Source organism: Trichosurus vulpecula, chromosome 8 (assembly GCF_011100635.1).
Source record: "Trichosurus vulpecula isolate mTriVul1 chromosome 8, mTriVul1.pri, whole genome shotgun sequence".
NCBI lineage: Eukaryota > Metazoa > Chordata > Mammalia > Diprotodontia > Phalangeridae > Trichosurus > Trichosurus vulpecula.
In genome coordinates, this window is record NC_050580.1 from 253084860 (window position 1) to 253107101 (window position 22242).

At 45.8% G+C, this 22242-nt stretch overlaps 1 protein-coding gene across 1 annotated transcript in view; it reads right to left on the reverse strand.

Moving 5' to 3' along the window:
* The window catches only part of CCDC88C (coiled-coil domain containing 88C), a 228223-nt gene that overhangs the window by 59440 nt on the left and 146541 nt on the right, over positions 1-22242 (reverse strand). Inside the window, exons 14-18 of the mRNA XM_036736733.1 lie at positions 20579-20723; positions 16773-16957; positions 5945-6082; positions 3451-4521; positions 1680-1807 (exon numbers count right to left, since the gene is read on the reverse strand). Of these exons, the coding sequence (XP_036592628.1) occupies positions 1680-1807; positions 3451-4521; positions 5945-6082; positions 16773-16957; positions 20579-20723 (1667 nt within the window). The remainder of the gene's footprint in view (positions 1-1679; positions 1808-3450; positions 4522-5944; positions 6083-16772; positions 16958-20578; positions 20724-22242) is intronic.

Genomic DNA, 22242 nt, shown 5'->3' on the forward strand with positions numbered 1-22242 from the left:
AGCATACAGTAGCGTTACATCCTGCCTCAGTCGAATATAAACTGAACTCAATGGGAAAATTTCCCTCTTGGTCCTTCCTCGTCCGCTCTCCCACCACCTCGGCCCCGAGTCTCACAATTCCCTTGGCTTCCTTCCTCCCATTGGCCAGGCTTCCTTGCCTGCGGTGCACTACTTGGTCCATGAGAAACAAAAGAAGGTCCAAAACTCACGCTGCAGAGGCCCCTACCCAAGCTGATGTCAGGTAGCCGTGTGCTGGTGACTCACACGTTGCCTTAGATAACGATCAACAGCATAAGCCTGGATGAAGCACTGAACCTCTAAGGGCCTTGATTCCCCCAGCTGGAAATGAAGGGTATGGACTTCATGTTCTCTGAGGTCCCCTCCCGGCTCTACATGGGACCCTATTTAAGTGTGACTACTCACTTCATTACAATTACAATTCTTATTATCTTCACAATTCTAATCTCTTTGGGGCTCAATTTCCTCATCTGTAAAAACAGCTGGCCTCAGGACAGAGTCCAGGACTTGGAGTCAGGAAGACCCGAGTTCAAATCATGGTGTGCAAACCTGAGCAAATCACGTAAATTCTCTAGGACAAAAATTCCTTATCTATAAGTAGGGATGGAAGAAAACGAGCACTTATGTGACGCTTGTTCTAGGCACCGTGCTGAATAAATTATCAACCTTTGAGTCTTTATATATTATACATAATATATATATATATATTTTATACATTGTTTTTATTATAATAACTAACGTTTACATAGCCCTTACTATGTGCCAGTCACCTGCGAGTCATGCCATCACCCCCCGATGTCCTGCTCCTCTTCGAGAACCAAGGACAAACACAACTACGCGCCAGACGCTCCATTACACACCTGACAGTTCTTCTCTTATTTGATGCTCACAACAATAACGGCCGGCATTTACGTAGCCCTGAACCACGTGCCAGGCTCTGCGCTCAGGACTTCATGACTATCACCGCATTTGGACCTCACCACAACCACGGGAAGGAGGCGCTAGCAGTCATTATCATGTTTATAGTCGAGGCAACTAAGCAGGACAGAGATTAAGTAACCCGTCCAGGTCACACAGCAAATAAATATCTGAAGCTAGATTTGAACTCGGGGCTCTATCTGCTGCAATACCTAGCTGCTTGAGGTCCCTCCACAGCTCCAGACCTATGGATTCTATGCCCAGGTTTACAATTCTAGCCCAATTATAATTCTTGACATGCCCAAGACATCGAGCCTCCTTTCAAGCAAGATTATTCTGACCGTTGGTGTGGCGGGATGGCCAAGTTGTAAAACTGTCACACCAACGATGAGGCAGAGATTTTAACGGCCATTTAAAAATCCAGGCTATTTACTGCTGGGCTCACTCGGAAGGCCTTCAAGGTCGGAGGCTCTGTTTATATGAAACAGGCTCCCGGAGCCCTCTGACCTCGCTAGGCAAGCACCCCGAAAACCAGAGCACCTTGAGGTTTACAAAGCACCGTCCCCATAGCAAACCCAGTGAGGACAGCCGCATTCGTTTCTGTTTTTTGTTTTTCTTTAAACACACGCTCTAAAAATCAAAACACAAGGAAAACAAACGTGCTGGGTGAACTCTGCACGACAGATAGATTACGCCTCAGACTAAACAGCACAGGAGGCCACTACGGGAGTTGATTTCCTCACTTGTCATCATTGCTGTTATCATCTTCCAGCAGGAGGGCTTTGTTCAGTCCAGCTTTTTCCAGTTCTTGGCTCAGCTTGTCCCGCTCGCTGGACAACTGCTGGCTCTTCAGTTTCTCAAGGACCAGGTCCTGCAACAAGAACATTCGCACCGTTAACATAGTGACAGAAGACACAAAGCAAGACGGGAGATTCACACGTTAACCCACTGTAATTCTAACACGCACATGCGCACACGCACACGCCAATTCCTCAAATTGAGATGGATCTGGACCTTCTACTCTAGCTTGACAGATAAAATAAAGGCAGTAATACTGCCCCATCTCCCCTCCCCAACCCCCTGCCCCTAATTGTGGCCAAGAAGAGGGTTTTCCCATTGCCCCCTTCTGATCCTGTGACAACAATTTTGACTTAAGCTAAGGCAGAACTTCCTAAGAATCAGAGCTGCACGAAAAGGAAGAATGGACTTGGGGAGGTCACCCTTCACGGGGGTCTTGCAGCAGAGATGAATGATTACTTACTGAGGTCAACAGAAAGGGTGTTTGAACTTGAACTTCTACGTTCTTGGACTTCTGTTCAAGTACGCATACACTAGATGACCTCTGGGGTCCCTTTCAGCTCAAATCTATGGTGATAATAACTCGGTAATATTTTCTAACTAGACTGTAAGCTCCTCGAGGGCACGCATTCTATCTAATTCATCCTATGACACCGTGGCTATTGCTACCGTTCAGTCGTATTCAGCTCTTCATGGCCCCGTTTGGGTTTCTTTGTTTCTGGCAAAGATGTTGGAGGGATTTGTCATTTCCTGCTCCAGCTCATTTGACAGATGAGGAAACTGAGGCAAACAGGGTGAAGTGACTTACCCAGAGTCACACAGCTAGTCCGTGTTCGAGACTGGACTTGAACTCAGGACTTCCTGACTCCAAGTCCAGCGCTCTATACACCTAGCTGTCCCACTGACACACAGTAGGCACCTAACAGACAGACTCTGGATGAATAAATAGATTTTGTTGACCTCGTTCAGTAGATGCCATGTTTACATTATTTCATCAAAATTATTAATAACGTGAAGAGTAATTACTTTTATTTTTCTACGTAAATCTCATACAGGCTGTTTATCACATCATCACCTCTGCGGTACAGATGATTAGGCAAGGATCGTTATCTCTGAAGCTCAGACCCAACGTGAGCCGGCAATGGCCACACCAGTAGCAACGTTAACAAGTGGGGCTTAAACCTGGGTCTCCGAGTCCACGTCTGGTGCTTTCCCCTCATCACGGAGCATCAAGGGCCTACAGAAGGCCAAACATCCAGCCGGGCACTGGGGACATACCAAGTTTAGACAGAGGCTCTGCCCGCAGCATAGAGCCTCCCACCTGGCATCTCATACCGTGAGGTCTATTTTTACGTATCCCTTTGCTGACCAGCTCGTAAAGATTTTATGCTAATCCTTCCAGCCGTAAATCTATAAAGCATCGTTTGTTTTTAGTTCCCAAAACTAGGCGTCGAAATTATGATTCTAAGCTTACAGGCTCCAAACTATATCATCTCCTGAATACGCGAGTGGCCGCAAGAGCATCGCATGACCTAAAAGGCTAGATGAAGTTTTAATTGCATCGCCCCAGGGGAGAGGGGAGAGAGCGTGGCCCCTGAGATTTCTGCCACGTGCTAGCAGCGCCTTTAAAACGTTCCGACATCTCCCCTATGGAGGCGCACCCCCAAAAGATGAGAGAGGAATAAAAGGGTGACTCTCGCCAGTGCGGCGGCTCACCTCTCTCAGTGCTGCGAGGGTTCTCACGTGCATGGCGACCTGCTTGGTGAGCTCTTTATTGTCCTTCTCCAGCTCTCTTAGCTTGCTGGAAGAGTCCTTAAACCGAGCAATTTCTTTCTCTAGCGTTTTGTTTTCTTTCTCGGCGGCCGCTAATTTCATGACGTTATCATCCAAAATGGCATCCTTGAGCTCCACCTGCTGCCACAACCGCTTGGTCTCCTTGTCCAGCATCTTCTTATCTTTCTCTAACTGGGACACCTCCTGCTCGAGCGCCTTCTTATCCTTTTCAGACCGTTCCAGCTGCTTGTTGGCGACCCTCAGCTCTTCCAGATTGCGATGCAAGGTCTGGTTCTGCGTCTCGACCTCCTCCAGCTCCTTCTCCAGCTCCTGAGTCTTCCTGGTGCTGGACTCCAGAATCTGCTGGAGCCTCAGGTTCTCGGCATTCAGGCCCTGGTAACTGAGCTCCAGCCTCTCGGACTTCTTGCTCAGGGCCTTCAACAGCTCTACGGTCTTCTGGAGTTCTTCCTTCTCCTTCTCCAGCTCCTTGTTCTCCATCTCGATCTGGGCCATCTTGGCGCTCGTGAACCTCATCGTCTCGAGCATCTTCCGCAGCTCCGAGTTCTCTTCGTCCAGCTGCTTGTTGTCGCGCTCCAGGCCCTCGAGCTGGACGGAGACGTTCTGCAAGGTGTCCAGAGACTTCCTCAGCTTCCTGTTCTCCAGCTCCAGACCGCCATTTTCATTCTCCAGGGCTTCGACCTTCTCCGTGACCGTTCTCATGGAGGCCATTTTCTGGGCCAACTTCTCGTTCTCCCTCTGCAGCCGGTGAAGCTCCTTCTCCGCGGTCTCCGCCCGTTCCACCTTCTCCTTGACGTGCTCCAAGTCCTTGTGCAGCTGCTTCTTCTCAAACTCGGTCTTGTTGAGTCTGCTGCTCATCTCCGTGATGGTTTCATGCAGAGATTTGTTCTCTCTCTCGATGTCTTTCACGCGAGCCTCGTTGCTCACCTGGGACCTTTCTCTTAAAGCCCAAACCAGCTGATTGAGGTGGTCTTTTTCTTGTTCCAGGTCCTTTATCTACAGAAGAACACAACCAAAATTAAAGGGATAACCCAAGAGAAATCAGCTAATATAATAGCTAGCACTCACACAGCTCTTTGAGGTTCCCAACATGCCTCACACACATTATCTCACGTTAATCCCTCGGACGCAGGCAATGTTATTCTCCCCATTTTGAAAATGAGGTGACCGAGGGAAAAGGGGTTATATGACTTGTCCAGGGTCTTCCACCCAGTGAGTGTCTGAGACTGAATTTGAACTCGGATCTTCCTCACTCCAGGTCTCTGCTGCACCATCTAGCTGCCTCCGGTTAAAGGGGATCACAAATCGAGGGGCCAGGAGGGATCTCAAACGCCATCAAGCCCATCTCTCTCTTTACAGATGAAGAAACCGAGACCCAGGGTAGGGGATCTGCCCAAGGTTACATAGAGGCAGTTAATAGCAAAAGTATGATTTGAATTCAAATTAAGTTGGAACTGAACGGCCCAGAATTTGGTAGCGATGAGGCCACTGTAATTACCAAACACCCAGACTGAATTCTAGCTTCCTCTTTAAGACAAGGGGTTCTTAACCCGGGGTTTGTGAAGCTCTGCTTTTTCACTTTGTTATAACTACACGGATCCATGGTTTCCTTTGCCGATCAACATTAAATAAGCACCTACGTGCTAAGCACCGGTCACTTATTTTGCCCCACAGGATTACTTTGTAACCCAATGGGTTTTATTTTATGTAATTAAAAACATGATTAGGGCAGCTAGGTAGCACCAGCCCTAGAGTCAGGAGGACCGGAGTTCAAATCTGGCCTCAGACACGTACTAGCTGTGTGACCCTGGGCAAGTCACTTAACCCCGATTGCCTGGGAGGAAAAAAAAAGATCATTTTAAGCAGGAGTCTATAGGTTTCACCAAACAACCTTCCCCAAAGAGGTCTGGGACGTAAGAAAAAGTTAAGATCCTCCACAATAAGGCAGTATCTATATACTTAAAGACGGGTAAATGAAGAAAATTAAGGTGGCACAGTGAATAAAGCAATGGACCTGAAGTAAGAAGACCTGTGTTTGAATCCAGCCTTGGACATTTTAACTAGCTCTGGGACTCTCAGCAAACTGCTTAACCTTCATCTGCCTCAGTTTCCTCAAATGTAAAATGCGGATAATAGCAACTATCTCTTAGAGTTACGCGGAAATATTTGTAAAGAGCTTTGCAAACCTTAAATCATTACATAAATGCAGCTGCTGATGATGACATAATGGTTAAAATACTTTCTCACCTGAAAATCTAACAGTTGAGAAAAGGGTCCCACCTCTAGAGCCCCAGTAAATAATCCAGAAGATGGCTCAAATTTCCCACTGGCTTTTGTAAAGCCACAGGTGAAAACACCGTAGCATTAACACAGGGCAAAGGGAAAGCGGCTGACTTTAGGTTAGACACAAGGACCGTACCTGTCTGTCTTTATCCGCCTTCTGCGTCTCCATGTCGCCCTGAAGCTGCTCCTTCTCTCTGATCAGCTCCTCACTGAGGGTCTCCAGATCCTGGTTGCTCTGTTTTTCTCTTTCAAGCTGACTTTGTAACTTTTCGATCTTCAGCAAGGCAAAAAGGCAAACAAAAAGGAAAAAGGGGGAGTCATTATTAAAAAATGTAACAGCCTGTCAGAAACCTGACCAACTGTCCTTTCCAGATCAATACCACAGCAATGATGCTTCCTAATAAGACCAAGGGGTAGCTAAGTATTGCACTGGATAGAATGCCGGACCTAGAGTCAGGAAGACTCACCTTCCTGAGTTCAAATCCTGCCTCATACACTTACTACCTGGGTGACTCTGGAAAGTCACTTAACCCCATTTACCTCGGTTTCCCCAACTGTAAAATGAGCTGGAGAAGAAAATGGCAAATCGCTCCGGTATCTTTGCCAAGAAAACCCCAAATGGGGTCGTGAAGAGGAGGACAAGGCTGCAAATCTCTGAATAACAAGACCACACTCTGAACCTCAAGAATATTTCCTAGAAGTTAGGTTGCACAGATGATAGGTGGCCACAAGTCAGGAAGACCCGACTTCAAATCTTGCCCCTGACACTTCCCATCTATGTGATTCTGCCTGCCTCAGTTTCCTCAACTGTAAAATAAAGATTACCATAGCACTCCCTCCCACGGCTACTGTGAGGATCAAATATGACATTTGTAAACACTAAGCACAAAATGAATGCTTATTCTCTTCCTCCCCATGGAGACTATATTTGTAATTGTCACATTACTGTCATCTTATTCTTCCGTATCATCATCAAATTACTGTGGACACTTATGTAAAAATGCAGATGCAGAAATCTGTTTAGATATATCATTGCGTTCTACCATTACAGCAGCCTGTGAGGCAGTCAGGGAAGGTGCTGCCAGCCACAGGACCCTGGGTGAGTCACTTACCCATACCCTCGGCCTCAGTTTTGTCATCTGCAAAATGGGGTGTGTAAGGATCAAATGAGAAAACACATGTAAAGCACTGCACAAACCTTTAAAAGCTAGTGGAGGCTCGGAGAAATGGCATGATGGAAAGGATCGTAGAGCAGCTAATAGATTCTAGGCAACTGTCATCTAAGTCTCCTATCGATCCATTATTTCTTTCAGGGACAATGGCCTTTGAGCTAAAGTCTCAATTCTTCACGCCTCTTTCACCTTACTTTAAAAGGTCTGTTTCTGTCCAACATGAAGAAAGAACTTTCTAACGATGAGAGATACACAAAAATGCTTGACTCCTCCTTAGGAGTTTCTAATGTTGATTCTTCCTTAGACAGTGAGTTCCCCCACAAATGAGGTGTTTAAGAAGAGAAGCAAATACACTGGGGTACGACATATAAGGAGGTAACATGGTAGGGAAGGTGCCTGACACCTCCTGAATTAGGGGCAATTCGGTTCCCTCATCCATAAAATCAGAGAGTTGGATCTGACCTCTGATACTCCTTCTTGCACTAGAAGGATGATCTCGAGAACCTCTGAGGACCTCTCCAACTCAAAGACTCTAGGAATGTTGAGTCTTGGAATCTAGAACCTCACACAGCACTCTAATAAGAAGACTACATTCATCCCCTAAGTCCGTGTGTGTGTGTGTGTGTGTTTGTGTGTGTGTGTGTGTGTGTGTCTAGACCACTCCTGTCAATGTCTCCCAGGGGATCCCCGACCCTAATTCAGATGCCACAAAAGGAAAATAAGCTAGACTAGCCCCTTCTCACTGTGAAACTGGCCACTACTGTTAATTATGCCCATTTCAGGAGGGGCATTGCTAAAACTGGACCATATCCCAGGGAGGGCAATGAGGATGATAAGGAGACTGGAAGCCATGCCATACAAGGACTGCCTGATGAATCCTGGAATGTTTATGACCTTGAAGAAGGGAAGACCTGGGGGGAGGGGGGGGCAGGGTAAGGCGGAAGGGAAGGTGGGAAATATTATTTTTATTTAAAGGCAGACTAGACCAGAAATTCTCGACCAGGGTACACGAAATTTTTTTTAATATTTTTATAACTATTTCAATATAACCATATAATTTCTTTCGCAATCCTGAGTATTTTATTTTCTATATTTACAAACATTCTGAGAAGGTCCACAATTTTCACCATGTTGTCGAAAGTGTTTCTCACACACACCCATTAAGAACCTATAGCTGTAGGTTTATTCCGCATAGCCATAGAGGGAAGAACTGAAAGCAATGGATGGAAGTTTCAGAGTGAGATTTTGGCTCGATGTAAAGACCAGAGATTGAGAGCTGGAAAGGACCTTAAGAGGTAATTAAGCCTTTCTTCATTTTACAGGTGAGGAACCAGCCCTGGATCATCCAGCCGGTAATTAGGAAGCAGGATTCAAACTCAACTATTCCGCCCTCCAATGGAGCATTCTCTCTAGTAAACCACCTCATTTCTCAGTAACTTCCTAATAATCAAAGCTGTTCCAAAATGGAATGGGCTGCCTCCGAGGACAGCACGTTAGTGGAGATCTTCCAAGTGAAGGCTGGACAACTACTGGCCAAGGATGTTAGAGATATATTTCCAGCTTTGGGTGAGAATTAGGATGGATAGCCTCTGAAGTCTCCCCTCCTCTCAATAATCAGAGAATCTACAATTCTTCTTTCATTTCATCCAGACTGACTCAGACTTGCTTAACCTAAGGGGGTACGTCCACCTCAATGGCCTTCCTCAATTTCTCAAGCATTGCGCTTCTAAGGTCAATGCTCTCTAGACCGCTGGAGGGCAAGGGGTCTGTCCCCCTGTGGGTTTCTAGCATTTGCTGTCGCCTCTAGTCCTATCAGTGGCCTTCTCCCCATTTTATTACACTCTCTGATCTGCAGCCACTCCCTCATTCTTTCTGCCAACCACACGTTACACTTTGCTGCGGAAGAACCAAAGGCCAAGGGCAGCCAATGTTATTTCCTTCCTTTTCAGTTTATCACCATCGGGGGTTTAAAAATGTGATTTCATCCATAATCAGGCTTCCTTGTTGCCGTTGGTGGCTTTTGCCTCTTCCCCCTCACCCCGCCCTCTACCTCCCCCCGTCCTTTTATGGTCTTCTGCCAGAGTCCACATTCTGCTGTGTAGACCACAAAGCTCCAGAGAGGTTTTCTTTCGTTTCGTGTAATGAATATGTTGGCTGTTCTCCTAAACTTAGGAAAAATTAATTTCTGCTCAATGTGCCAGTCCCGTTCCATTACAATGATGAGATTTTTTGGTTTTCCTTAAATCATCGGATCCATCTGTCTAGATCAGAGTATTTGGTTTTGTGCTCCCAGAGGGTACTGATGGTAAAAGGAAAAAACCTTCACATTCATTCACCTGAAAGTTTCAACTATTAAAAAAAAAACTCTACACCCAATCATACCCTGGCAGCTTGTTTCCTGTTGAGACATGAGCTGGAATACCTCCTAGCACTTCATGACAGGCGGTAAGACTCCCAGTGCCCCTGCTGACTTTCCTGATCTCTCCTGCCCCATAAGTGGGAGTGTCACTGCCTACCTCCCACCCTGGTGTGGCCTGGTATCTTCTCCAGGTCTAGGCCGGTCACCCATGGGGGGTTAATCTCTCCCCTACCCTACAGACATTAAATCTACAATCAGACTGAAAGCTAGATGACTTGTTTTATCCAAAGTAAAGTAGGCAGCACAGACCAGAAGGGAATATGTCGACCAGGATCACCAAAGGAGGGGACAGTCTTAAGGCAGTTAAAATATACATAGCATGCAGAATTAAAAAAAGAAAATTTCTGAAAGACAGTTAGATCTGGGTTGGTTGTGTCTTGTCTTGTACCCGGGAACCCAAGCATGAAGGAGAAAATTAAGTCAGCCAGCAGCTAAACTGATGAGACAACAGGCACTGCATAAGGACAGCTGAGGCCTGAGCAGACAGCAACGGACCCGAAATCAAAAGGCACAAGCCTCAGTTTCCTCATATGTAAAACTGGGATATGAGAGCACCTTCCGCACAGGGCTGTTGTGAGGACTGAAAGAGATGATGTATGTTCAGTGTTTTACAAACCTTAAAGTGCCGTGTCAATGCTAGCTATGGTCAGCTCTTAACCTTCGCTGGTTTGTAAACACAGTAACTGACATTTACATACTGTTTTCAAGCAGATGTTTCTAAATTTTGTGGGTTCTGACCCCTCTGGCACTTGGGCTGAGTCCATGGAACCCATCTCAGAATTATGTTTTTAGATGCATAAAATAAAATAAGTAGCATTACAAAGGAAAGCAATCACAATGGAAGAGTTCCCAAAGGATTTTGTAAAATCAAGTTCGTGGAGCCCAGGCTAAGAAGTCCTGCTTTAAAGTTTGCAAAGCACTTTATACAGACATCATTTCACTTGAGTTTTAGAAAAACTCTGAGATAGGTACTATAAGTATTAAAGTAGAAGGGAAGGGAATAAGCATTTATAGAGTACCTACTGTATGCCAGGCACTGTGTTAAGCGCCTTACAAATATTATCTCATTTGATCCTCAAAACAGCCCTACAAGGTAAGTGCTCATTCCCATTTTAACAACTGAGGTAAACAGAGGTCAAGTGACTTGCCCAAGGTCACAAAGCTAATAAGTGTCTGAGGTTGGATTTGAACTCAGGTCTTCCTGACTCCAGGACTGGCACTCTACCTACTGTACCACCTTGCTGCCTGAAGGTGCCCTATTATGCCCATTTTACTTCATTCCTGGGGGGGCGGAGCCAAGATGGCAGCTGGAAAGCAGGGACTGGCGTGACCTCCCTGCTGAGTCCCTCCAAAAACCTATAAAAAATGGCTCTGAACCAATTCTAGAACGGCAGAACCCACAAAACAGCAGAGGGAAGCAGGGCTCCAGCCCAGGACAGCCTGGATGGTCTCTGGGTGAGGTCTATCCCACACGGAGCTGGGAACAGAGTGAGGCAGAGCCCAGCCTGAGCGCCATGGACCATCCAGACCAGAAGCCAGGCGGAGGGAGCCCTAGCGCCCTGAATCAGTGAGCTGCTGCAGTTACGAGACTTCTCAACCCACAAACATCAAAGACTGCGGAGAAGGTTAGTGGGAAAAGCTGCGGGAGTGGAAGGAGTTCGCGGTTCAGCTTCCAGCCCTGGAGGCAGCGGAGGTGGGGCAGCTACAGCTGTTGCTGCTTCTGGCTCCAGGCCCACCTGGTGGGAGGAATTAAGTGGCGGATCAGAGCAGGAATGCACAGCCTGCTGAAGATCTAAGCCCAGTCCGGGTTGGAGGTTCTTGGGGAAGGAGCAGTGCTGGTGTGGCAGAGCTGGCACATCCCCCCCCCCAAACGTGGAACATAGAACTCTCTAGTCTACAAGCAGTCATACCCCACTGAAAAACTCAAGGGTCAAGTTAGTTGGTTGGGAATATGGCCGGGCAGCGAAAACGCAGCCAGATTCAGTCTCAGACTCTGCATTCTTTCTTTGCTGACAAAGAAGACCAAAACATACAGACAGAAGAAATTAATAAAGTCAAAGAGCCTACCACAGAAACCTCCAAGAAAAGCATGAACTGGTCCCAGGCCATGGAAGAGCTCAAAAAGGATTTGGAAAAGCAAGTTAGAGAAGTAGAGGAAAAATTGGGAAGAGAAATGAGAAGGATGCGAGAAAACCATGAAAAACAAGTCAATGACTTGCTAAAGGAGACCCAAAAAAATACTGAAAAATACACTGAAGAAAACAACACCTTAAAAAACAGACTAACTCAAATGGCAAAAGAGCTCCAAAAAGCCAATGAGGAGAAGAATGCCTTGAAAGGCAGAATTAGCCAAATGGAAAAGGAGGTCCAAAAGATCACTGAAGAAAATACTACTTTAAAAATTAGATTGGAGCAAGTGGAAGCTAGTGACTTTATGAGAAATCAAGATGTTACTTCATTCCTTACCAAGCTATGCCCCTGCCTTTTTTCTCCACCATGTCATAGAAGCCTTCTCACCCTGGAAGATGCCCCTGCCCCTGTGAACTCTTTCTCTGACGTGAGTTCTTCCTGGAAACTCCATTTTAAGGAAGGCCCCAGGCCAGCCAGGTTTATTCCTTCATTCCCCTCCCTGTTCCACTCTTGGCTCTCCGGATTTCTTTCTCTGCCAAGTTCCCTGTAAGGTACCTCCTTCCCTATCCTACTCTTTCTGGTCTCCTTTTATGTGTCATCTTCCCCTATCAGAATGTAAGCTCCTTGGGGCCAGGGGCTGGTATTGTTTGCTTAACCCTTTAATAAATGCTCGCTGTCTGGTTGACTTTTACAGATGAGGTTCAGAGATGTTTACTGACTTGCCCACAGTCACCCAGTTAAATGTGAAAGGCAGAATCAGAACTCACACCTTACTGGCTCTCTGAGAACAGCCGGCTTATCTACAATTCACCCTGAAAACAAATTCCTCCGAGGCGTTTCCTCCTTTGGAAAATGGGACACATAACACTTTTGACACCTATCTCAGAGGCCTACTGTAGTGTGCACGGTAAACCGGTAAATCACGGAGGAGCTATCTAACCACCTTAAGCACTCCCCGGGCTGGGGAAATCACCTCTGTAAATTTTCTGATTTTTAAGACCTATTCCAGTAAGTGGGTAATCCCCTTCTCCCTCTGAATTCTGCCAAGGCGGCACATCCTGATGGCTTTACTTTAAACCCTTTTATTTTTGACAATGGAAAAGCCAGATGGAACACTACCAGAAAGTGGAAAATGGGGGGTGGGGTGGGGAACCCTCTAGGGAAGGGAAAAACCAAAGAATAAGAAGGCTCTCCAGCCAGCAATGAATGCCAATTCCTGTTTGTACAGGCAGGAAGGGCTGTACAGAGGGTGGCATATGAGGGCAGTAAAATGAACAATGGGAAATTGGAGGGGAAAAAAAGCGTTTCCTGAGACCTACAGGGAGGACAATCTTTAGTCACCTCCTATACCCGGATTACCTTCCAGTCTTTCAATTAACATTCAATTAACAGCTCTAGGGGGCTCCTGGAACCCCATAATCCTTATCTTTCTAAATGTCAAATCTCCCTTATCTGGAACAAGGCCTGAATGCTTTCTTAATCCAGTCACTTCCTCTAATAGGTTAATATGGGCCTGTAAAACAAGCCCAATAATTCTGTATTCTCTGTTTTCATCAGAAGGTGTAAGCAACAGATGCAAGGGGCTTTTTTCACCTCTAGAACTGAAAAGAAAAACCTGTGGCCAGCTGAAACTTTAATCACAAAAAGGCAGCAGAAATGGGGGTAGGGAGACAGCATCCTAGATGGGGAAAACATACTTAGGATGGGCAGAAGGCATTTATTATCATTATTATAATAAAGATGGTTAACATTTTAAGGTTCTTAATTAATTAATGATAGCACTTTGAGGTTTGCAAAACACTTTACACACATTATCTGATTTTAGCTTCACGTGAACCCAGGGAAGTAGGTGCCACTGTTACTCCATTTTACAATGAGTAAACAGAGGTGAAGTTACTGGCCTGGGGTCACAGAGATAGTCAAGCATCTTATGCCGGATTTGAACCTAGGTCTTCCAAGTCCAAGTCTAATGCTCTGCCTGCCATGCCACCTTGCTGTCAATTCTGAGCATCAGCACTGTACTAAGTAGCAGGGACACACAGAGACTATAAAATGAAATCGTATTGGCCCTCAAGAAGCTTATATTCTATAAAAGGAGACCACACGTACGTATGTAGGGATGTGAAATCTTTACACGTCAAGTAAATAGATGGTAACTTGGGGTGGGGTAAAAGACTAGCATCCAGGGAGGAACAAAAACAAAACAAAATTGCACGTAAAAAGTGACAGGTGAAGAAAGGAAGGAACTCGAACAGGTGGAAGGGAAAAGTACAGTCTGGAGCAAGGAGACGGCCGAGGCAACATCTGGAAGGAAAGTGAGAGAAGAGCGTCTTGTGAGAGGAAGAGTCATACGGACGGTCTGGCTGGACCACAGAGTACGCCAAGGGGAGTGATGTATATGAAGACTGCACGAGCGGCCTGGAGCCAGGCTTTAAAGGGCTCTAAATGCCAAGTGGGGTCTGTATGTAAGCCCAGGGTTAAGAGGGAGCCCCTGGAGTTTACTGAGCAGAAGAGCAGTAACACGTGCTTTGTGCCTTAGAAAAATTACTTTGGAGGCTGCATGGAAGATGGAAAGGGGAAAGACCAGAATTAAGAAGACCACTGAGGAGGCCAGATAGACAGAATGGTGACCTCGAGGAAAGAGAAACGGACAGACTGGGGCAATATTGTGTAAGAAGGGAAGAGAGCCAGCGACTGACCGGACGTGTGGATTGAGTCAAATGTTGAAATTGTGAACCAGCGTGACTCTAAGGATGGCGGTACCTTGGACAGAAATAATAAAGGTCTGGAATAGGGAAAATGGTGTAAGTTTGGAAGAGGGAATAAGGGAGAAGATGAGTCCTGAAGAACCACAGAAATTAGACCTGGGACTTTGGGGGGCATCTAATCTAACCCTTTCATTTCTTTAAGTGGAGAGGCCGAAGTCCGAAGGGCCACATTCAGCCACCGGGCATAACAATTGTTGCATTACTCCGCACCCAAATCAGAGAAATCATAAAATCCTTTTAGAGCCCAGCCAAGGGGCCTGAGGGGTCATCTTGACCAAGCCGTGCACTTTACAGATGGGAAAACTGAGTTCATGGTCACACAGTTAACTGGAAATAGAGATAAAACGACACATGTAGGCTTCAATTGCTGGGGCCAGAGCTCTTCCTACTATATCATAACAGTTGGAGAAAAACACTTTTATGACAACCTATCTTAACTCTACTAGACGAGCAAAGGGAAGGACTAGTAGGACCAGAAAACAAAGCCGGCCATGAAGTGAATAAGGAGAAAACAGCCCAAGAGCTGCAATGAGACAGTAAAATAATCCAAAGAAAGGATTGTAATGTTCAGTGAGTTCTGAATATGGCACCCACATGTGGTACCTCAGAGACAAGGGCATGAATCACACAAGATGAGAAGACATGGAGGAACTGTGATTTCTACCTGCGGAGTGATGGGGACGGGGATGGGGGTGAGGATGGAGAAGGGCACAGGGATGGGGATGGAGGAGAGGATGGGGATGGGGGTGAGGATGGAGAAGGGCACAGGGATGGGGATGGAGGAGGGGATGGGGATGGAGAAGGGCACAGGGATGGGGGTGAGGATGAAGAAGGGCAAGGGGATGGGGTGTAGCCAGAATGGACTTTGTTTTCTTTGAATGACTCAGCTTGCCTCGTTGAGCTTCCCTGGACGCTGGGGCTTGCTCTTCCGGGGCAGGAGGCCCAGCGACCATGCCAGGGATCGGAGAACTTCCTGTGTGATGAGTCGTGGCGCTGGCTGAGGGGAGGTGTGTTAACGTGGTCTACGCTACGGGGAGGGGCCGAGTCAAGAACCAATCGGCCCCTGTCGTTCAGGCGGCGCTTGATGATGTCAAAAATTCTATAAGAGGGGAGAGGACAGCTTGAAGATCCTCCTTTCCTTTTCCGGTTGGAGCCAGAGACGCCTACAGCCGAAGCTGAGCTGCCGGTAGCAGAGCTGACTAGAGGCTAGTGGGTAATCTTCTTACCGCAGAGGGGAAGCATGTATACGATTTTGCCTTATACCATCTCGCTTCTCTGTGGCCTCCTGGTTACCCTTGTGAGGCTGACTTATTGGGCCTGGAAGCTTTTGATGAAAATATCAAAATGGGGATGCTGGTTTGTGGGCTTGTTACTGTGGAGTGTAAATACATGCTTTAGTTCTCCTGCCTTCTGCCTAGAGAATTCCTTATATCCTGTGGTTCCGGACCTTTTAGGCACATATGAGATTCTCTTTGAAATCATAAATTCTGCCTTCCTAATATATGGGGATGGAGGAGAGGATGGAGATGGAGATGGGCACAGGGATGGGGAGGGAGACAAAGATGGGGATAAGGATGATAACAGCTAGGATTTAAACAGCGCTTTACGGTTTACAAACATCTCACCTGAACCTCACATAATCCTGGAAGGTTGTCAACATTATTTTCCCATTTGACAGACGAGAAAACTGAGGTGGTGACTTCCACACGGTAAGAACACGAGACCACGTTGGACATCAGGTCTTCCTGACTCTGAGGCCAACATTCTACCCACTGCACCACCAAAAAAAGGAGGCTGTTTATAGCCGTTTCATAACCATCCAATAGGAAACTTGGGCCCAGAAGGCCGCCCTGCAGATAGGTAGTTCAGCCAAGCCCTATTTCTAAGCCCAGCAATAATGTGAGCAGCGACCACCCTGTCTCGCTCTTTCCCGTGCGCTCTGAAAATCAACCCACCAACTGCCATTTTTATATGCAGAATAATACACATTTTGTATATGCCATTTCCATTTTCTGTCTCTGTATTCCCAGCGCTTTCAAATACATCAGTCTATCAGATCCTCAACGGAACAGTTTAACAGATTAAGGCAGGAAGTTTTCACGTCTGTTTTACAAGTAAGAAAGTTGAGGCTCAAGAAACTGAAGGGGTTTGTTCGAGGTCTCAGAGGAGGGCGGTGATTTTTTAAAATCCAGTCTTCTGACTTCTAGCCCTGCTTTTTCCTATGTCCGCTGCCTCGAGTCTAACTTCGCTTACTCGTGGCTACACTCAATCACAAAAGAGCTCTTGTAAAACGTCTCATTTTTAGTTTTTTTAAACACGAGCTTCTTTTTTATTACTGTTCTCACTACCCTGCTGTTAGCTCCTGGTTTTGTTACACGTCCTGTCCTGGATCTCGGTACAGGTGATGGCAAGGCTCTTTACTGGGCAGCCTTCATCGTGACCTGCCCTGCGGTGACCAGGGCGGGAGGGGGTTACCTTTCTGCTCAGCTGGTGGTTCTCCGTCTCAAGCTCCACAAATTTTAATTTGCTTTCTTCTGCAATCAGGGAGGCGTCTCTCAGCTCCTGGATGGTGTTCTGAAGGCTCTGGTTCTCCTTCTCCAGCTTCAATATTCGACTCGAGGCGCACTCGTTCAACTCAAACACAAACGACTTCCTGGAGGCTAGGAGAAGATGGACAGGATCAGAACTCAGCGCTCCAGAGCATCACTGGAGTGCCCCCGAAGGAATCGATAGCGCCCCCATGGATTTCACGGCCACTGGGGAGAGACGACAAGAAGGCGCCTTTCGCAGACTCAGGAAGACCCGAGTTCAAGTCCTGACTCTGATACCTGTTGGCTGACGGTAAGATCCTGGCTGGGGAAGTCACTTAACTTATGAGGGCCCCAGGCCACTCTCTCTAAAACTATAAATTAGTGAACAACTGCTAATCTGCATCAGTAGGGGGAGTTTCATCATCACTGGAGGGCTTGCTCACTGCCGAAATTAGAGGTCTAGACGTAAACAAATGAATGAATGGATAAATAGATAAATAGAAATGAAGGAATGAAACAAAACAAAAACATGTAAGTCATTACGATAAGGACTGAGGATTTTTTAAAAAGGTGAAAGATTATATAGTCCTGCTCTCAAAGAGCTCTGGTTGGGGGGGAGTGGGGTGGGGGGGGCGGTGAGGTTAAACACATACACACATGTACAGGGTGTCCCAGAAGCCTTAGGGCGGTTTGAAGCTATTAAAACTGGGTAGCTAGGTGGCCCAGTGGATAGAGCACCAGCCCTGGAGTAAGGAAGACCTGAGTTCAAATCCAGCCTCAGATACTTACTGGCTGTGTGACCCTGGGCGAGTCACTTAACCCTGTCTCCAAAAAAACAAAAACAAAAACAAAACAAGAAATTAAGACTACGCTAAGACTTGTGGGATGCCCTGCATTAAAGATGGGAAGGCTGGGGTCAGACTACGGAGGGCCTTAAAGACCAGCCTAAAGGCGCTTGTAAAGCAATGAATAGGATTTCTAAGCCCATATCATGAATGACAGGGCAGCGTAGAGGAACGAGAGCAGGCCCTGAATGCAGAAAAGTTCTGGGTTCAGATCCTACCTCCTATAGAGATTAGACGGGGAACCCTGGGCAAGTCACTTAATGTCTCCATGCCCAAGGCACTGCTCTAAGATGAAACCTCAGGGAAGATTCTGAGGCGCTCACCGGGAGCTCTCAACCTGAAATCACAGATCTTAAAAACAAAACAAAACAAAACTGACGAGCGCCCAGCGATACTCGATTAACCGGCCTTTATATTTTGGCCTGGGCAGAGGCAGAGAGATGGAACACACAGGACACGTCCAGGGAAGGGGGAGCAGTTCAATGTGGCCGGAGCCAGCCCGTGGGGAGAGCAGCACGAGATAAGGCTGGAAAAAGCAGGGGGTATTTGTTCACACCGCCCCCCATCCTTGCTTCCCTGGTCACCTTCACTCCTCTGAATTCCCACCCAAGTACAGACCCCTACAGACAGCAACGTAACCAAGACGTCTGTGCAATGATAAAAAAAAAAAAAAGTTTAATTTCTAATAATAAAAAAGTAGGATGAAGGGCCTTGAATGCCAGGATAAGGGATTTGGGCAACATCTGGTAGGTTATAGGGAGCTTCTGAAGAATCTAAAGCAGAGTGGCACGATGGGAAATGTGCCTAAAAATACTCATAAACATCAAATTAACAAAGATAGTAGCAGCTGGCATTTACGTTGCGCTTTGAAGTTTAAAAGCACTTCACACAGCAATCCATTTGAAACTCTCTCAACAGCCCTGTACAGTAGGTCCTAGTATTATCCATACTGAACCTATGAGGCCATTGGGCCAGAGAGGTTAAGTGACTTTCCCAGGGTCACACAGCTTCTAAGACCAAATCTGAACTCGGGTCTTCTCAACTCCAGGCCAAGCGCTCCACTCATCGCATCACCTGGCTGTCCCCATTTCTGTCACCGTCTCCCCGTCCTTGTCTTTTTCCTACTTAATAACCTTCAATAGACTGCTATGGTCCCAGGGAGGGGAACCTGCAGCCTTGAGGCCGCATGTGGCCTTCTGGTCCTCGGGTGTGGCCTTTTAGCTGAGTCCAAGTTTTACAGAACAAGTCCTTTTATTAAGAAGATTTGTTCTCCAAAGTCTGGACTTAGAGGGCCACACTTGAGGACCTAGAGGACCCCATGTGGCCTTGAGGCCATAGGGTCCCCACCGCTGCTATAGTCTCTCTAATAAAATATAAGCTTGGCATTTCAAGTTCTTCACAGCCCTGCTCCAGGGAACCTCTCCATCCTTACTATCACTGCCCCAAGTCACACACAATATATTCTAGCTGGTCTACAAATTCTAGCTACCACTTCGCTGCGTCTGCAAAAGTTGCACTCCATGCCTACAATGTGCTCCCCCCTCTCCTCCACATCTTTCCTTCGAGACTCAGCTCCAGAAACACCTCTTACAGGGAGCCCTTCCTGATACCTTCTTGTTCGTTAGCACTCCACTCCACTCAGTTATCAGGAACACACATTTATTTGCTATTCGGCCTTCTAATAAAAGATAAGATTCCTGGAGGATCGGGCTGTCTTCCGGCATCTTTGTATCATTAGTGGGTTGCTAACAGTGTGCTTCGCACATAAGAGGTGTTTCATAATATCCTAAAAAGGGCTTATTAATAAATAATAAAAAGTCTGCCAGATTGGAAGGACTGAATAAGTGCTGTATGAATTAAATCTGCATAGAGTAAGCACTTAATACAACGGTTGGTGAACTTAACAGCTCCCTCCGTGTCCCAGATAATCCATACTTTTAGAATGAATCAATGATCCAGATTTAAACGATACTCTTTCACAATGAATAATGAAATATTCCTGATGAACTGATAATTGGTCTTATTCCTCTGCTGAGAAATAAATCCAAGATTTTCACCAAAAAATCCCCTGCGAACACTCTGTAAATTTGCAAATATAAATACCAAAATCTACTGCAAATAGTAACTCACCTCTGTCAGTAGGGACCATGTATATATTCTTTTTTAGAACCTTCTATCATTTGTTTGATGCCAATGCTTCTTGGTGTAATTCTGACCCCATGTTCATAAAACCCTTTCCAAGAAGGGGACTTTTCCCCCTGAGAAGTTCGTCAATGGGTCATCAGCGTATGTGTGGACTAAGTCAGTAGGTATAGGCAAACGACCCAATAATCTGACAGACCACTGTGCACGTTATGTTTTGTCTGTCTTTGTATCACAAGCATTTAGCACAGTGCCTGGCACAGAGCAGATGTTTAATAAATGCTGATTTGTTAAAAACAAAAACACCCCTTTGGTACATCTCAGAGAGTGGGGGGAAATGGCTGACATCTTTTTCCACTTTGGCAAATGCATGGGCATAAGGCACAGGCACAGGCTTCAGTGGGGATAAATGGTCATTTGGGAGTTTCCTCTGCCATCAAGCACTCTTAGCCATTCATAAATCTGACTAAGATGGCCTCTGCCATCGTAGAATGCCATGGGGGTTCCCACAGGAAAAGGAAATGACATAGTAACACTATATTTCTCACTCCAGAGAAAAGGCTACTGAACTTTTTATTTTCAAGGGGTGGGGAGGGAATAGACAGAGATGATTCCAAGTGGCATTTTAAAGGTAATTAGGTCTTTGGGGTTGAATTATCAGGCTTAGTGAGGACTCCAAGGGAGATGATGTCAGACTTAGCTCCTTGGGATGGAAACTGAAAAGACAGTCAAGACTGAGTCACCGTCTCCTGGGTCTATTTACCATCTGAAAGGTCAGCGTTCTTGGACAGCTGCTCTAACTCCCAGCCCAGGTGGGCAGATTCATTCATACTCTGCTTTTGAGCAATCTCCAGGACCATGTTTTCTTCCAAAAGCTCTTCTATGCGCTTCTTATCCGTGTCCCGGTCCTAGGGAAGAAGGCAGAACATAGGGAGAGAGCGGGTAAAACTCGGCAGGTGTAGGGATGAGTTCTTGTCATTAAAAAACCAGCTGCTTCCGGCAGGGCAGAAGTGTGAAACGTTTCATAATGGATGTGTCACGACAGCTTTGGGGCAAAGGATGTAAGGGAAAAGGGAAATCCAGGTGGCATAAAAACAGAGGACACCAATGAAAAGTTGTTCAAGGAAAAGGGAGACGAATGTGCAAGACCTGATGCAACTTAGATGTGTATCCCTATCAAAAAATATGCATGGAAAGAAGCTTGCCAGAGAAGACACAGCAATATTTGCAAGCCACATCATTTAAACGAAAAACAGCGCCTCATCTCCAGGTAACAGTAACTTAGATTTCTATGGTACCCTGTGGGTTGGAATGCACTTTCCTCACAACCACCCTGGGAGGAAGTAGTACAAGCATCATCATCCCCACTGGAAACTGAGTCCTAGAGAACTGAAATGACTCCTACTTAAATAGGAGTGTTTCTTGAAGAGAAGGAGGATCTTTTCTCTTCTTTGTATCTTTGCCCCAGTGCTGAGCATAGAGCCTGGCACCAAAGATTTGTTGCCAATAGTTACCAAAAAATGGAAAAGTCCAGGGGGCTAAGATTTGACTCCAGGTCTCTTGACTCTAGGTCATACAACAGGACTTTTAAAAAAGAATTAAGGAAAGGATTCTTAACATTTTTTCCCTTTTGGCAATCTGGTGAAAGCCTGCGGCAGCCTGGTAAAAGCTACGGACTGCTTTTCAGAGTAATGTACTGAAAAACATAAAATAAAACACGGAGGATTACAAATGAAACCAATTATATTGAAATTATGTTCCAATATAATTGGTTTCCTTTGTAATCAATTTTAGTTTATTTCAATTTATTTAAATTCAATTTACATTTAATCGATCGTTATCAATTTGTTTTTAAAGTTGAGAGATCCTAGATAAAGAACCCCTAGTCTAAAGCTACCTACTTATGCCAGCTTAGGACATGAGAGCCCCTAGAAATGCATTTCAGCAGAAACGTATTTCTTTTTGCATGTAAAATTAATCCTCAGTTCTAAGGCTGGGGTCATGATGATGTAGGGTTTTACTAGGAACCTTCCCTGATCCTTTATTACTCCAGAATAAGGCCAAAAAAACTGTCAATGAAACCTGTGGCTTATAACTAAGTCCATACCATCTGTTCCTACAAAAAAGATGCTTTAAAATGTTTGTATGCATACACACACACACACACACACACACACACACACACACACACACATATATATATATATAGATATATATAGATATATATATAGATATAGATATATATAGATATATATGTAAAAGACTGAACTGCGTGTTAAGTTTCCTAAGTTGTTAAGAAATGGTGAAAGGATCGGTTTCAGAAATCTCTAGAAAGACCCTTTAAATGGGAGAATAAAGTGAGCAGGAGAACAATTTATCTAATAACGGCATTGTAAGGAAAAGCAACTCTAAAAGAGTTAAGAACTC